A 17,129-nucleotide genomic window follows, 5' to 3' on the forward strand; every position below is an offset into this window, starting at 1 on the left:
GTAAAACACCAAATACGTGCCTGGCGCACATTTTCTCCTCATTTATTCTGCCGATGCAGCAGAAAGTAACTGCGCTGCTTGATTCCTAAAATTAAACAACCACCTAAAAAAACAAAACAAAAAAAAACAACCCAGTTTGCTACAGGGCCCGTTTTGTTTCTAGTCCCAACTAAAAGCGGTGGAATGCATACGTCTTTAGTTTGCGACTTTGGTGCTCTGAATTCTGAGTTTAGGAAGGGTCCCTGAACGCATCGTGTTCTAGTGTACTAGTACCAGCGGTGAGTGACAGTCCCGCTCCACGGTAGCCGCTCCACTCCACGCTACAGCAAAAAGAGAGGAGCAGGGGTGGGGGGACAGGCAGCAGTTTGCAGCAAGCTGAGCTCTCACTGTACTGTGATGTGGAGTAAAGGGGATTAAACCGCTCAGCCAGCCTTTGGAAACACAGTAGTAGTAGTAGTAGTAGTGGGGAGTAGGGGAGCTCCGCACCGACTGCGCCGCATGTGCTCGTCGGTGTGCGCCTGGAAAACTCGTGGTGCTGGAGGTCCGTCCGTGAAGAACAGCCGTAAAGGAGGAAAACTAACGATAGCTACAGCCGTCAGCAGCCTGGTGTAATCTCCGGGGCTCGCAGCAACCCAAGCCGACCTCTCTCTCCCCTCACATGCCTGCGTTGATGTGGGAGAGAGAGAGGGGAGCGGAGCCGGGGGATGTTTGAATTACCTCGCTAAACTTGCAGAAATACCCCGCTGCATGGTGCATTTGTAAAGAAAAAACAAGAAAGAAGAAGAAGAAGAAGAACACCGCGTTCGTTTGCATTTGTCGTTGTGGATAAACAAGGTAGACAGTTATCGCCATGGAAAGCCAACCGGGGGAACAGCACAGCTGCGAGGACGTGCGGAAGAGCGGCTACCTCCGAAAGCAGAAGTCCATGCACCGGCGGTACTTCGTGCTCCGGACGGCCTCGGAGCGCGGCCCGGCCCGCCTGGAGTACTACGAGAGCGAGAAGAAATTCCGCGGCAAGGCTCCCGTCCCGAAGAAAGCCCTGGCGCTGGAGACCTGCTTCAACATCAACAAGCGGGCCGACTCCAAGAACAAGCACATGATCGTGCTGTACACCCGGGCGGAGAGTTTCGCCATCGCCGCGGAGAACGAGGCGGACCAGGACGAGTGGTTCCAGGCCATGGTGGACCTGCAGTGCAAAAGTAAGCAAAACTAAAGCAGGCTGCACACACACACACACACACACACACGCACGCACTCACACACATGCACACACACTCTCACACTCCGTACGGTATGAGCCTGCAAAGGAAGCGAAACGTGGCATTGCAGAGCGGCTTTGCAGCAAAAGCGCACTGCAGATCGGGACTTGTCTCATTCCAGTGTTTTGAATAATATGCTGGGAAAATTGAAATGCCATTGTAGTTTGCCACGAGGAGGCCAAGTTTACATACCTGGATGTCTGACTCACTATTTAGTCTCCATGCACTGATATGTTTTATGCCATGCAACACTATTTAGGCTACATGCTGTGAAGGAATTTAAAAGAAATGCTGCTATTTAACAGTGCATGTTATAGTGCTCAAAATGTTTACAAATGGCCTGTGACATGCGCCTTTAAGTCGCCCCGTGGCCCTTATCCTCGCCACCACCCGTTATCATACTTGTGTCAGGGCAGATATTTACTCCCAGATGTCCCGGGACTGGTGTTTTTTTTTTTTTTTTTTTTTTTCTCAGAGAACGAAAACAAGGTTTCTCGCTGCGGGCCCACGCCTACTTGTCCTGCAGCCTCCTCCACTGGGATCAGTGTGCAAACTTCTTCTCCCTCTCTTTTCCCAAGTCAACTTTTGGGGCTTTTTGCTCAAACACACCCTGCCCTCTGTTTACTTTGACTGCTCTGATTTTCTGCTGACATGGCAATATTCACACAGGCATTGATCCCAAAGAGAAGAAAATGCCCGAAAGAGCAGTCAAAGGGGCACTTTTGGATATTCCTGTGCCCAGTCATGATTCATAATATTTATTACCTAATTTGACTACTTAAGAGTAAGCAGCTTATCCTGTCCCGTCGAGCCTCTGCTGCAGTGAATTTGCCTAATGCTTGCTCACTGTGCAGCTTGCCTCAACCTCAAAATCACCCCATGTAGGTTTCTCAAATGGTGTCTATCAGCCGCTGTGCAAACACAGCTGTCAGAGCCAATAGTGGTGAGCACAGCAACTCCAAATCACCTGTTCAGCGTTCCCTGCCCTCCAGGAGAGACCAGACAGGCGACAAGGGCTGCATGACGCAATCTAGGCAAACCAAGATATGAGTTCAAGGTGCTTCTTACACATGACCTGCCGCTCTGTTACATAAAGGAGCTGATTAGCGGCCGGGCTGCACTCAAGTAGAGTACCAGAGGGGCGTGTGTGTGCACTGATCCTGGTATTTAATGTCCCCATTTTCTTTTATGACAACAGAGACAACCTTTTTTTTATTAGAGCGGATACAGATAAGGCTGTTTAACAAGGCAAAAAGTTGCAGGCTGGCAGTAGGTGTGTCGGGGGAATTGGTGTCAACGGTGTAACACAACTTGCCCTGTGTGTGTGTGTGTGTGTGTGTGTGTGTGTGTACATTCCACTCTCCCAAAGTATTTGATTAGTTTTTGTGAAGGCTAGACTGACAGGAAAGTGATGTTGCAGCAGCATGAACCTGCAGGATTAAAGCCTATAGAGTTGTGAGAAAAGTTAAGAGGTTTATTTCTATAGCACTTCATCATAAAAGTCTTTCTCAAAGGACTTTACAAAGACAAGCCTACCTAGATCTAATCAGCAATCAGTCACAAAGAAAAATGATGCAATACAGTGTGCAAACAAAACACAATGGCACAAGACAAAAGATAGCATGTTGAAAAGACATAACAGGCCTACTTAAGCTAAATAGCCAAGCCTATAACAACCTCAGACCCTCAGTGAAGACGGGGGGAAAAACTCCCAAGAAAACCTTTTTTAGGGGAAAAAAATGGAAGAAACCAAGGGGGATCCCCCACCAGGACAGGACAAAGCAATAAAATGGACTAATTATAATGAGATAAATAACGAAGCAGATAAGACCGAGAGAAACATGATGAGGCAGGAATGTCGGGAAAAATGAAATGTACCTCAGCAGCCTGAGCCACCAGGACAGCCACATGCCTGTAGTACCGCTGCACAGTTGTTAATTGCAGTTGTTACTTTTCATGACTTGAGGAACAAAATTATTTCACTGCACTTTTGGCAGCTTGTATGAATATTTTTTATTATTTACAACCGCAGAAGGCGCTCTAAGTGAAGTTAAATGCTTCGATATGGACCTGATGCCTATATTGTGTGATTATAACCTGTGGAAAGTAAAATTGTGACATGATTATACACCATAAGCAGCATCTGTGTCTAAAGCTCAGATGAGAGCCGTATAGAGATCCTGCTGGAGACCATTATGGTCTGCGGCCCGGGAGGTGAGAGGGAGCGAGGGTCTCCAGCTGTCAGCAGTAAACCAGCCTTCCTTCCAAGGTAACCCCAACAACCCGCCGTGTCCGCCGTCCGTCTGCCCAGAGCGCCGTGACGTCCCTCTCTGGTGTCTCTGCCATCGATTGTCTTGGAAATTACAGGTTTGGTTTGTAATGTTATTGAATGGGAATGTTACTGTGCAGCGCTGAAGGCTGCTGGTCGTCCTCCTTTGTTGGTTCAGTGTTGGGTTTCCAGTGTAAATCATCCTGCCTGACAATGACAAAGGGCTGCGGCTGGCAATGTTAACTCACATGCTGGCGTGCATTTTCTTGTGGTATGTGCTGCAGCTACCCCGTACTTTCAGTCAGCTCTTAGCTCGACTCAAACAAACTCAAGATGTGCGGAAACACACACACACACACACACACACACACACACACACACACACACACACACACACACAAATATCATCTATATGTAAATTTTTCTTTTTTGGGGGTTTTCTGAGGACAGTTGTGGGACCATGGGCACTTGCTGCTTCAAATCACTGTCTGCGTGTGTGAAATAAACTTAAATGCACACACACACACACACACACACACACACACACACAAAGTACTGCCAAAATTCCAGCCTGTAATAACCTTCTTGTGGTATGTGCAACTCATACACAATTTCAAGTCTTAGGCATCTATGTTGATTGAGCCACCTCCCCTCAAACACACACACACACACACACACACACAGACACACACACACACACACACACACACACACACACACACTGTCAGTATCCCAGCACTGCCAGAAGTCTGTAGGTCAAGATTCAATACTTTATTGCCATACCAACTAGGAATTTGCTTCTGTGTGCTCATGACAGACAATAAAACAAACAATAAGACGAAAGAAGGAATATCAAGCACATCCCATAAAAGAACACATAAAAACGTATAGAAGCATAAAGCATATAGAGGCATAAAACATTTCCCCCAACCTGTAAGACTTAAGAATCAAGAGTCAGCACAGTGAATTGAGTCTGTCTGTATGACAAGACATTTTCCACATTTTCCACAAAGTGGCTTAAGTGATAATCCTGATTATTTTGCTCTAATCAAGATTATTAGTCTCCATGATTTGGGGAACAAACTTATTTTACTGCACTTTAGGAATCCTATAAACACATCTTGACTATTTTAAAGTGGGACGTCTGAATTAAATGAAATAACATTTTAAGCGTTTAGCTGACTTTCAACATGTGCGTAAAATTAAATGTGTCACTATTTCCAAATTATACGACTACGATTATTAAATGTGGAAACTAAAACTGCAATGTATGATCGCACACGGTTTATTGTGCAGCCGTAAATGAGAGTCCCGCTTGGAGCGAAATGAAAGCCAGCGGGGTAACGTGAAGCTCCCCCACTTGCACACTTGGGGAGACGGAAGAATTCACACCCTGCAGACGGGGGACCGGGCGAAGTCCGGGGGGCAGAGATGCTGCACAGTTACACATAGTTTCCAGCGGACCACTCCCTCAATTTGATACCTGTGTAGCTGCTCACACCGCCTGTTTCAAGCCCCGGTCGGTGGCGATGGGGGCGAAATTCTTTGCGCCGTGCCTCAGCTTGAAGTGGAATCAAGGTTTTGGGTTGAAGTTTGAAATAATTGGTTTGAGTTGACACAGCAAGAGGGTGCTGAGCTGGCAGTATAGTGAGCAGCATGTTGCGACACACACACACACAGATACAGTAAGCATAACAAGCAGTGCCGTGGTTGTCCGTGCCGCCATAGCGCAGCTTTAAATCGAGTCTCAGTGTCCGTACTGAGCTTCAGGCCTGGGAAACTCACCTAAAGCGGCCCAGGAACTGTCCAATATCACGCAGCCTCCCCTCAAGCCAGCAGTAATTACACAAACACGAGCCAGCTGCCGTGCAGGGTGATATTAGGATCTGAGTTATTTATTCAGCTGAGTCCAGTTAGGCCCTTTTGGGCAGCGAGTACAGTATCGAGCTTGAGGGCAGCTATTTGCTCAACTATTAGGAGTCAGTCGAGTGTGTAAAGGCTTAACCTCGACGAAAGGGGCGGAGGGGCGGCCCGCCGTCGTTTGCCAGGCAAACCCCCGCGGCTCAAGCGCCACCCCAAGAACTGTTGACCCTCATAAAACAATATGCCAGCATCAAACTTTGGAGCCAGCAATGAGATGGGTCTTAAACGAGGGAGAAGTGCTAACTAAGGGTTATACACACACACACACACATAGGCAGAGAGGCAATTACAGTAGCAAAATGAAAACACTACCTAGAAGCAGGCAAAGTCCTTGTATGCCTGACAGGGTTGACTGATTCAAATTCACCACAACAACATTTCTGGGCTGATGTAAGCGACCAGATCGTGGAGCAGAATCAGCCCCTGGACTACCATCTCAGACTGCCGGTGGCTCTGTAGTATTTTTATCCAGCAGAGTCATTTGGCTGCCCTGGCCAGCGAGATCTGGATCTCGCCGGTGGCCCGCCGAGCCGGGCTATTAAACGTTAAACCCTGTTTAAGCACTGCTCATCTCCCTAATTAGCCAGTAATTATTGTCTCGGGGTCAGCCCCTGGCGGCGCGGGCGAGGCTGTGTGCTAGCAGAGTCAGAGGGGAAAAAAACAAGGGGTGGACGGTGTCATCACAGGACGCAAGAAAACATGGGACTTAACATGAGCAGTGACGATTTTTGACAAACAATCTTTTAAAGCCGCTACTACTGTCCATTCTTGTTTTCCCCCTCTGGACTGGAGCTAACTAGCCCAGTGCTATTTCAGTGCCCCAGTCCTGGCTGTGGAGCAGTGAGCTGCATCAGGCCCGGCTCCACCTTCGGTCCCAGCCGCAGGGGCATTTCCTCGGCATAAATAGTTCGCGCACGTTAACACCCTGCAATTTCATTTAACATGACAGGCTACCCAGCCAGGCCTCGGCGTGGCCGGCTCTGGCTCGCTTATGTGTGCCGGCGCCTCGCACCACAGTTACAGTAAAACATCAACTCGTACATTATCTTGGTCATGTCTGAAATGGCCTTGAGCGCTCCACTCTGTGTGCGAGCTCTTGTGCAACGAGGTCGGCTCACCACCAAAGTAGCCTGTCAATAAAGTGCCGGGGGTTTGATCGACAGCAGAGCAAAGCCAGGGGCAGCGCTGTCCATTTAGTCAATGAGCGGCCATATGTCGAGCACGATGGAGCCGTGGGACTTTAATGCACAGTAACCTTTTATAGCCGGCCGTATTGATTGCTGTTCATTGATACTAGCCCATTAACCATCAGCCAACCCCTGTCAGAGCGGGGTCAGGAGGTTCATGACAACTGAGTTGGGATTTATCAGCCTTACTGTGAGCTGTAGAGACTTGGATAGGTGAGGCTAGTTCCCTGATGGGCCTCGGAGAACACAGAAAGGGTTTCCAATTTTTTCATTTGGGGAAAATTGCACTACAAGTTTTTCAAAACCTTATATTATTCTGTCAAGGACGTCACTATGTTGGAAGTAAAGGCCCTGAAAATGACTCCTAACTTTAATAGTAACCCATAATGACCCTTCACATTTACAATTACATTGGGAGTCTTTTCTCAGAGTCACTAGGCCTTCTATTCAGACCAGATATTAAGACTTAGTCAGTATGTTTACTGCCTCTGGGCCGGGCCGACCAACAAAGTCCAAGATGACTGCCAGCTTGGCGTGGGCGCCTGAGCTGGTTTTTGGAAGAGAGAGCAGAGCTTCAGCTGACTTTCACGGCCACTTTCATGTGTCTTGTCAAGGGACAGTGAAACTTGGACAAGTCGCTGATCATTTTGTGTGTGTGCGTAAGTGTGTGTGCGCGCACTTCTGGATAACAAGAAACACATGTGGAATTAACCTCAGGCAGATGCTGGTGTTGGGGAAGTGTTGTGTCTCTCACTGTGGGCCCAAACGGGGATTACAGAAGGTGGAGATGGATGCAGAGATAGGGAGTAGATAGAGAGCAGAAAAAGCCAAAAACTGGTACACATGGCAGACAGAGATTAGACCAACTGTTTTATTGGCACTGGGCGGCTTACTCTCTCTCTCACAAACACACACACACAAAGAGTACACAGCTGTCTCACATCTATCCACCCTGGTAACCTGGTATGGCAGTGGGGGTGGTATAGGGGGTAAGATAGCTGAGATAGGGGGTAAAAAAGTGGGTTTTAGCCCTCAGAAATCGAGCCGTTCTCTGCAGCGTAGAGGCGTATTATGGAGCAGCGCGGCATGCTAGGGCAATGAGGTCAGAAACTTGAAACAGAACCTCGTGCGAGCCAGACGTTTCATTGCCAGAGTAGCTTTCCCTGATTTACAGGCTGCATTAGCTAACTAAGAGGAGGGATTTTATTATGGAACTTGCTATAAATTCAGATCATTCAAGTTTCTGATCATTTCTTTTCCCCGCTGATGCAGAGAAAATCTAAAAACCATGCCAGATATTTTGCATGGAAATTTATCACGTTGTGGTTGTTGCTTGACCGTAACTTAAAGATTGCTATGCAAAGAAGGTAGGAAACGCCTGGCTGGTGCCGTTTCAGCGCTAAAACAACATTAGTGGCTTTACATCCTAAAGCTCAGTCTTAATCCAACTAGAATCATCACACGAGGACTGCACCCCCATCCCGTAGGCGCAGGGCTTCAATAACAATTCCCCCTATCCTGCGTCGTTGCGAGGGTAACAGCCTGTAACATCCATGCTATACCCCAAAACCCCCTATGGAAGACCTACTTTGTGCAATAACAACATAACAATAATCAGTAGGTCACTGAAGGAAGAGCTTGTCAGTATCCCAGCAGGCAGCTGGGGGCCCCAGGGGTAAATATCACACCGCTATGCCCCCCTCCCTTCCCCCCTCTACACACACACACACACACCCTTACAGAGTGACAGCATTAAGAAGGCCGGGGGAAGACTGCGCCGCCTCAACGTCAATAGCTCAAGTCCAATTTAATATCCCAGTAGAGAAAGGCATGGGGTTAGACTAAGGCTTAATATTCGTCTCGAGGGAGGTAGTTCGAGCACAGCAAATAAAACTGCATGAATAGACAGTAGTGTTGGCCGGGGCCGTCGCCATCCACCAGCCACATGTAAAACTGCAAGTTACCGTCGGTTCATGTGTGGTTATGAAAGTGAAGTAAACAACCGGAGCGTGAATAAGGCAGTGTAAGTTGTTTTCGGGTTGCTCTAAAAGGAAATACTGTACTGTAACATTGAAATAAATACAGTTGCCCTGTATGCAGCCCTTGACCGGTTATGCACATTTCCCTCATTGAAGGTTGAAGCAAGGTTGTTCCACACATATCACCCTTATTCAAGCTTACCGTAGACGCTTCATTGCCTCCAGGTGTGTTTTGCTTTCATGTACGTCCGGCTCAGTCCTCATATTCATCTCCTGCTAAGGGCCTCTTACATTGCCATTTTGTGTGTGTGTCTTCCTGAGGGTTCATTATGTTGCATACGGGTGGCATCATGCTGGTGTATTTTGGTGCGTGGAAGCTGACCGGATGATCACCTAAAGTGAAAATGCGCTGCTCTCTCACAGCCCCACACTGCCATGAAGGTCTCGAGGAGGAAAGCCAGTGACAATCTATAATTCATGCCGCTCCGTGCAATATCAAGCCTAGCCTTATGTAACCACGGAAAAGCTTCGATAGGTGGAAATCACTCCGTCCTCGGATAGGATTATGATGCCGGGAAAACCTCTTAAAGGTTTTCAGTGCTTCTGAGAGTTGCTGTTAAGTGTGTGCAGCCCTGGTGGCCCTGAGATCAAAGGTGTTTGTGTGTAAGTGCTGTTGAGGGCATAGCTGAGGTTTAAGGATGCACTGTACTCAAAACAAACAACACACTTGTGCTCTCTTCAAGACAAGTTAATGGGCTCTTCAAACGGAAAGACACACTTGAAGGAATAGGGATGCAGTGTGGCAATCTCAGTTTGTGAGATATGATTTAGGGGTTTTTGTCTGGTAAGAAGCAGTGGCTTGATGAAGAAGTTTAAAAATAAATATAGCATCTAATCTGGCCCGTTGTTCAATACCAGCACTCTTAAAATAATCTTTTCCTTTATGTTTTTCCTTTCACCAGGCCCTTCTCTCTCTCTCCTTTCTTTCTCTCTCTGATATCTCTCTGCAATCTCGTGTAGTCCCTCATTCCCTTGGTCCCCACTGTAAAATCTCAAAACCATCTCTTCCTGTTGTAAATCTAAATCGAGTCAGCAACTGGGACCTCTTGGGCACAGCTTCTCGCACACACACAAAGCAGTACATGAAATAGTCATGCGTGGCCTTGAATGAGTCATCTAATGTAGGGGGAGTGCCTCCTCACACACAGCCACTAAGCCACAGGCTTCATGCCTTTCAACAGAACATCTATTCTAGTTCTCCTTTAAGCAGCGGATGATCCTCCGGTTTGGGGAACTATATCTAGAAGAACACAGACAGACACACGAGACTTCTCCCACTTTTGCAACTATGACTAGCCTAAAGGTTTTGGGAAAAGGGTTTGGGGAAATGTTTGTCATAACCGAAGCTCGGCTAGTATGGCGTCCATTGTGTGTGCTGAGGCTTCTCGTCTGCATATGGTTGTCATTGTAGGATTTGCAGCGGAGGCACAGGAGTAGAAGGATCGCAGGCAGGCATACAATCATATATTTGTAATGCAGTGGTCAGTGTGCACTGTGATTAAAGAGAATTTGATTCAAAGCCCGATAGGATCGAAAATATTGCTTATAGTAGAAAACTACACATGCTTCATGAAAATTTGACCTATTACCTTGATTGGGGATCTCTCAGTAACTTGTCGAAAAGTCATCGGACCCATCAATATTCCAATATGGCTGATGCAGTGGTTTATTAAGCAGGTGCTCAAGTTCACCGTTATTATACAAAGAACATCATTGTTCCCATGATGGGACCAGGTGAGCTTAGTCATAGAGGCTTGTCTCTTGTGTCTTGTCATCAAGTTGACTGATGTGTGAATTGAGAGTTGTCATGCACAGACCTATCCAACCTAGCAATTGTATGGTGAAAGCTGAGGAAAATGGTAGGCTGCTTGGGAGAAAAGGGGCCATGGCCAGGGGGAATTTTAGGGTGGTTCTTAAAAGCAAAAATCCACCCTAAGACATGATTCAAGTCATGGTATTCCTATGATGTTGGGCTGTGCAGTGAAGAGGTCTCTTGTGGCTCTCAATAAGAGCGCTTAGACTTTAATTGGTGATATTCAGAGACAATTTCAGGAGCTGCTGACAATGAATTAGACACCATGATGGTATTAGGGTAATTTTCTGGGGTAATGGGCACATTTCCTGGTTCAGATCAGTTAACAATACTATCAATTAAAACACCAAACAAATGCCCAGAGACTGTCGGGTAGTTAAGTCCCCTGCCTTTGTAAGCACCCACTAGCCTAGAATCAAATCTTTTTCAAAGCTTTCTCTCCTGTCTCTTCGCCTCAGTACTTTTTCCTACTGTCTGAATAAAGAATAAATAGCTAATACAAAAGGTGAGTGGACTGCCCATACTCCTACCATAAGACACCTATTAGTTTACAAAGTCAGCCAGTCCTTAAATGTCAGTAGAGCATGCAGCTCCAGAAAATGGCTCTTGAGGATTAGAGTTCTGGCTCTTTGGTTTCCATAGTTATGGGTGTAATAAGTTCAAAAATGTTGGCCCATTTAAGTACATTGGGATTGCATGTTGTCACTTTGGTTTTAGGAAGATTTACTCTTTAAGCATTTTGCAAGTTGTTTCACTCTTTAGTTTTTCCACCACGGGCTCTCCATTTTCTTTCATAGTCATCATTCTTTTGCGGTGCTTCGGTTCTCAACAGTTTAGTTTTTCCACACAGGTAGGTGTGTGTGTGTGTGTGTGTGTGTGTGTGTGTGTGTGTGTGTGTGTGTGTGTGTGTGTGTGTGTGTGTGTGTGTGTGTGTGTGTGTGTGTGTGTGTGTGTGTGTGTGTGTGTGTGTGTGTGTGTGTGTGTGTGTGTGTGTGTGTGTGTGAGCGTGGCTGACGAGTGAGACCCCGAGGTGGAACATGCAGGTGTAGTGAGCCGGTCTCACAAGCTGCTGCATGCTCAGCTTGAACTCAGATCTGGTTCAAAAATCTCTGAAAAGCCCAATATCAGCAGAGCTTACATAATAAAGGTACCTTGCCCTCTTCTAACAGGTAAATAGTGGTGCTTTCACCTGCCGTTCCCTTTGGTCACAGATGCATGAAGGTCATGTTAGTGCTTAGTTGCAACGGTTGTACTGCCCAATGTTCTTCATAAATTTTCCTCTCTACCCACTCTAATTATATCTTTCATTTTTTTCCTTCCCACCTGTTTCCCCCTTCTCCCTTTATTCTTTTAAACAACTCTTCAATCTCCATCTGTCTCCCTCCTGTACCTCTCCTGTATTCATCTATCCCCACCCACCCCCACCCTCAAGGCAAGACCCCCACAGACAGCGGGGCGGCGGGGGACTATGGGGTGCCCAATCCCGGACCAGCCTTCAAAGAGGTGTGGCAGGTGAAAGTGTGGCCCAAGGGCCTGGGCCAGGCCAAGAACCTGGTGGGCATCTACCGCCTTTGCCTGACCGACAAGACGGTCAATTTTGTCAAGCTCAACTCAGACGCTGCTGCTGTGGTGCTGCAGCTGATGAATGTGCGGCGCTGCGGCCACTCGGAGAACTTCTTCTTTGTGGAGGTGGGCCGCTCTGCCGTGACAGGCCCAGGCGAGTTCTGGATGCAGGTAAGTCTCTAATTTTTGGTCCCTTTTAGGGTGGAAGTATGTTGACTGGGTAATGAATAGTAAATGGGAGGGTTCCACCAAGCTTGAGAGTTTATAACCAACAAAGTGAAAGAATGTGTAATGTGGTCAATTCAGGATTTTCAATTGTAGTTAAATGACGTCCAAAAAGGGATCGAGCATAAATTGAAAATCAAATAGGAAGTAGTATTTGAGCTTCCCTGAATGAAATTAAAATTCAATTGAAATTTTGTTTCCTATGAGAATTTTGAATTAAAATTTCAATTCTAAATTCAAATTCACTTCAAATTCTCTCAAATGATTTGGAATTTTTGATTTTTTCACAACTGTATTTTGCACTGACCACAACCATGATTTGAGCTTACTGTTTGAGAGGGTGTTTGTGTCGTTCCCCAGGTGGATGATTCGGTGGTGGCCCAGAACATGCATGAAACCCTGCTGGAAGCCATGAAGGCACTGAGTGAAGAGTTCCGCCAGCGCAGCAAGTCCCAGTCCAACTCCGGCCCAGGAGGAGGCGCCACTGCCTCCAACCCCATCAGTGTTCCCTCACGCCGCCACCACCCCAACCCGCCCCCCAGCCAAGTGGGCTTCACCCGCCGACCCCGAACCGAGCCCCCTGGAGGGGTGAACAACGGAGGAGGGGGCAACAGTGCCAATGCTTCGCCCACCCCTCGCCACAGCTTCCCCAGGTCTCGCACTGCCAGCGACGGGGGGAAGGGAGATGAAGGAGTAGGAGGGACCACGCCACTCCCAGGCCCAGGCTCCAGCCCCTCCACCAACGGCTCCTGCTCCACCACCCCAATCCTCAGGTCAAAGTCGGCCCGCTCGGCTTCCACCCCAGCTGCTAAAACCCCCCTGGGACTGATGCGCTCCATCTCCACCCCGGCCCCCTCCCCGGCCCCGAGCCTCTCCTCCAGCTCTGGGCACGGCTCTGAGTTTGGAGGGGTGGCGGCTTCTGCTGGTGCTGTGCCTGGGTCTGGCTCCTACAGTCGTGTCCCCTCCCATCGCGCATCTGTCTCGGGCTCACCCAGCGACTACGGCTCTTCGGACGAGTATGGCTCTAGTCCTGGAGAGCACTCGCTCCTCCCTTCACCCAGCCTGCCTGGAGGCTCAGTAGGCAGCATGGGCAGCCAATCCCTTGGTGAGGAGGCAGCCAACTATATCCTAATGGGCCAACGTGGTGGCGGTGGTGGTGGAGGCTGTAGTGAAGGAAGCTCCCCATCCAGCTCCCTACCAGCACAGGGAACAACTGCCTGTGGCTCCCAGCCCCAGACCAGGAGAGTGCTGCGCCGCTCCTCCAGCCGGGAATGTGAAGCTGAGCGCAGGCTGCTGAGTAAGCGGGCTTCCCTACCTCCTATGGCCCTGGAGAGGCTCGCCCCGCGGCAGCGCAGAGGTGAGGAACCAACAGAGGAAGACTCAGCCGACTATGCCATCATGTCGCGAAGCACCAGCCGTGAGTCCTTCACTTCCTCCACTTCCTCCTCCACACGGAGAGACTCTGGCATGGCTGCCGGGTCAGCAGGAGGAGGAGGAGGAGGGTACCTGGACGTGGCGGGGGAGTTCAAAGGTGAAGGGGGCGGGGGTGGAGGAGGTGGCGTAGATTTAGGCGTGGATAATGGCTACATGTCCATGTTGCCTGGAGTCACTCAGCCGCCAGTCTCGCTCTCCCACTCGCTGGCGGTCTCCGTCCCCGACTCAGAGTCCAAACCTACTGATGATTACATGGCCATGACCCCCAACAACAGCGTGTCCCCTCCGCAGCAGATCCGCCCCCCACCGGCCTCCGACGGCTACATGATGATGTCCCCAAATAGCAGCTGCTCCCCCGACCAGCGTGGAGGTCTCTCTGGAGGGGCTTGGGTGGGCAGCGGCAGTGCAGATAGCAGGGCAGGCAGTGACTATATGAACATGTCTCCAATCAGTGCTCGTTCTGTAAACGGCAGCCCTCCGCCTCCTGAGCAAACCGGTCAGTTGGACCCCAATGCTCAACAGCAAGCCCCCAAGATGGTGTACTCTTACTACTCCCTGCCCCGGTCCTATAAACATAACCCCTCCACGGGACACTTTGAAGAGGGGCCCGGCCGAGGCAGAAGGCCCAATGGGGGTGGCAATAGGGGAATGGGTGGAGGGAGGACTATGGGAGGGCGTCAGGAGCCACCAGCAGCAGGCAGTTCAGTGGTTGGACGCCACCTGTCACTCTCCTCTTCTTCTTACTCATCCAGCTCAGCCAGCAGCGAGAGCCTGGGGGAAAGCGATGACCGGGCTGCCCAGGGAGTGAGCACCACAGCTGGGGGAGCTCAGTCCAAAGACGGGAGTGCGCTTCAGCAGAGACGGGGCTCTGGTGGGTTGTCCAAGCAGGGTAGCCACACCAGAAATAGACCAGTGAGCCTGTTTGTGGACGTGTCCAAGGCTAACACCCTCCCGAGGGTCCGTGAGAACCCCCTCCCTCCAGAACCTAAGAGCCCCGGGGAGTACGTGAGCATTGAGTTTAAGGGGGAGAAGTGCAGCCAGGCTGGGGTTGGAGGAGGCCGTGGCAGGGGGCTCAGGCATGGCATGTCACTGCCTCATGGCTCTAGCAGCCAGCAACCCCTACACAGGCCAACCTCCTGCCTAGGGAGCTTCATGCCCCTCTCCCGTAGCCCATCTGCCCCCATCACCCCTCCAGCTGCCTCCGAGTATGTCAACATGGACCTGGGCCCTTCTCCGTCCCCATCGCCCCTCTCCCTCACCCCGCTTGGTTTCCCCTCCTTCCACACCCCTCCCACCCCTCCAACCCTGGCTCATGCCCCCAAAGCCTGTGACGAGAGCATGGCCAGCACTCGTGAAGAGGGCGCCGAGGTGGCTGAGGCGGCCCTTAGGGAGAGCAGAGAGAGCGTCCCATCAGTGGCTGAGTCCCCTACGTCCTGTGGAGACTACACAGAGATGGCCTTTAGCTTGAATAGCAACACCGTCCCCAGGTCATCATCCAATGTCTCGCCCAAAGCCCCTTCCCCCACCAGGACAGATCCCCCTGTTCCAGGACTGTCTCTGGGTCTGGACTTCCCCCTAGCCAAACCGGGGCCCAACCCTGACCACGGGGCTAAAGTCATCCGGGCCGACCCGCAGGGACGCAGGCGACACTGCTCAGAAACTTTCCTGGCGTCTCCCTCCATCCTTACCTCCACCTCTTCCTCCTCCACTTCTACTGCCTCCCTCTTCCCCGAGCATGCCCAAGCCATGGCCCGCCGACTGGGCTTTGACGGCATGCTGTGGGGGAACGGTGCTGTGACTGACCCCTCCTCTCAGTTCAACCTCCCTGGGCAGCAGTCCCTACCCGCTGCCCAGGCTTCGTCCACAGAGCAAGGCCTCAACTACATAGACTTGGACTTGGTCAACAAAGAGAGCCCCCATTCAGGCATGGAGGGGCCCTCAGGTAGCCAGACCCCCTCTCGCCTCTTCTCTGTGTTGGGTGGGGGCTCTGGGGTTGGGGGAGTGGGCGCCGCAGTCAGCAGCAGCAGCAGCTCCAGCCTCAACACGTACGCCAGCATCGACTTCTACAAATCAGAGGAGCTGCGGACGCATCAGAACGGAAGCAAGGAGGGAACAGGTAAGAGTTGCCTCTCTCCTTTAGGTATATTTGTCTTACTGTATTCAGTAATCATTTGTCCTCAGCTTTTTTACAATACTTTTACAATACTCCTCAGCTCCTATGAACCCCCCATCTTCTGTTCTGTCTCTCTGTCGTCTCTCTCTCTCGCTCCCTCTCTGCCCTACATGCACTCCGTCACATCATTAAAATGGAAAAGTATAGCCTTTAAGATAATCCAATGGAGCCGAGCAGCCCTTTCCATCTCTGCATTTATTCAAACCCACCTGGCGCCGGATTAGAATGCAGACACCAATCTGATTTGTATGACTGTCTGCATAATCCACAGCATGAGATATAGATCAGCTGTTCTCAAAATTCATAAGCAAATTTCCTTATCTGGGGCTTGGCTTGGCTCTAAAAACCTATGCAGAGTTTTCAGCAGATTTGATTTTGTAAGGCGTTAAAGTCTAGACAACCTAGTGGAATATCAATGAATGTCAATATACCTTGGAAATGAGTATTGATCCTCTTGAGGCGTCTTGAATATTGTGCAAGCATCCACAGACTCAGGCTCACTGACTATATATGAAGAGTTGATCGAGCTCAAAATGCCCTTGCCCTCCTGTAGATTTCAGGGGGGTCAGTTGTAGTAGGTGTTATTTGCATATTTATATCATGATATATGGACAGTAACTGCAATGCTGTAACTGTTTGAGGTGTGTGTGTGTGTGTGTGTGTGTGTGGTAGGGGACAATAAGGCCAGATGATGCATTTTCATTGCATTTACAGTTTTCTAGCTGTGGGGGACCACCACAGCTATATGAATGTAAACAATGCTTCAACTGGGTCAGCGTGAGACATTTCCTCATCGAAAAACATTCTCTTTGAGCCCCTGTCTGTGCTAAATTGGCTCGTTAAGAAATAGACGCCTGCAGTTTTAGTAGATAGAGCAGCATTTAAATGGAGGTGTGGATTTATATGCAGCAGTAAAACGCTGAGTAGCCTTGCTTACCTTCCACAGTGGGGCTCTTGTGATGAATGCAGCCTGGCAAGCCTGCTTGTTTATGTAGCACCGCTAGCTTCCACAGCTACTCTTTATGATTTGTACTGGAGGCTGTTTTAGCCTTAAACCTCCGGGGCTTTTGTGGTAAATGTTTCATAGTTCGCCCCCACAGTTGCATTTAATGAAGAATTTATAGTAGCATTAGCTAAAATTCATCATGGGATCTTGTGGTGAGTGTAGCGTAACTGTGCTCCACAGTTGGTTTTCATTTCATTTCCACAGATGGAAATGCACCATCAGCTTGCATCCATACGTT

The 17,129-nt window shown here is 49.4% G+C and overlaps 1 protein-coding gene across 1 annotated transcript; it reads left to right on the plus strand.

Moving 5' to 3' along the window:
- Window positions 1–313: 313 nt before the first annotated feature.
- LOC139654826 (insulin receptor substrate 1-B) lies at window positions 314–15,852 on the plus strand (the record flags this gene model as incomplete). Its single annotated transcript, XM_071532016.1, has 3 exons — window positions 314–1,199; window positions 11,923–12,224; window positions 12,639–15,852. Coding segments are annotated over exons 1-3 (3,865 nt in total), but the record flags the coding sequence as incomplete, so codon positions are not given.
- Between the last annotated feature and the right edge of the window lie 1,277 nt (window positions 15,853–17,129).

Source organism: Centroberyx affinis, unplaced genomic scaffold, assembly GCF_046629955.1.
Source record: "Centroberyx affinis isolate AG114_WGS23_722 - 3 ecotype Tasmania unplaced genomic scaffold, CSIRO-AGI_Caff_v1 ptg002154l_1, whole genome shotgun sequence".
NCBI lineage: Eukaryota > Metazoa > Chordata > Actinopteri > Beryciformes > Berycidae > Centroberyx > Centroberyx affinis.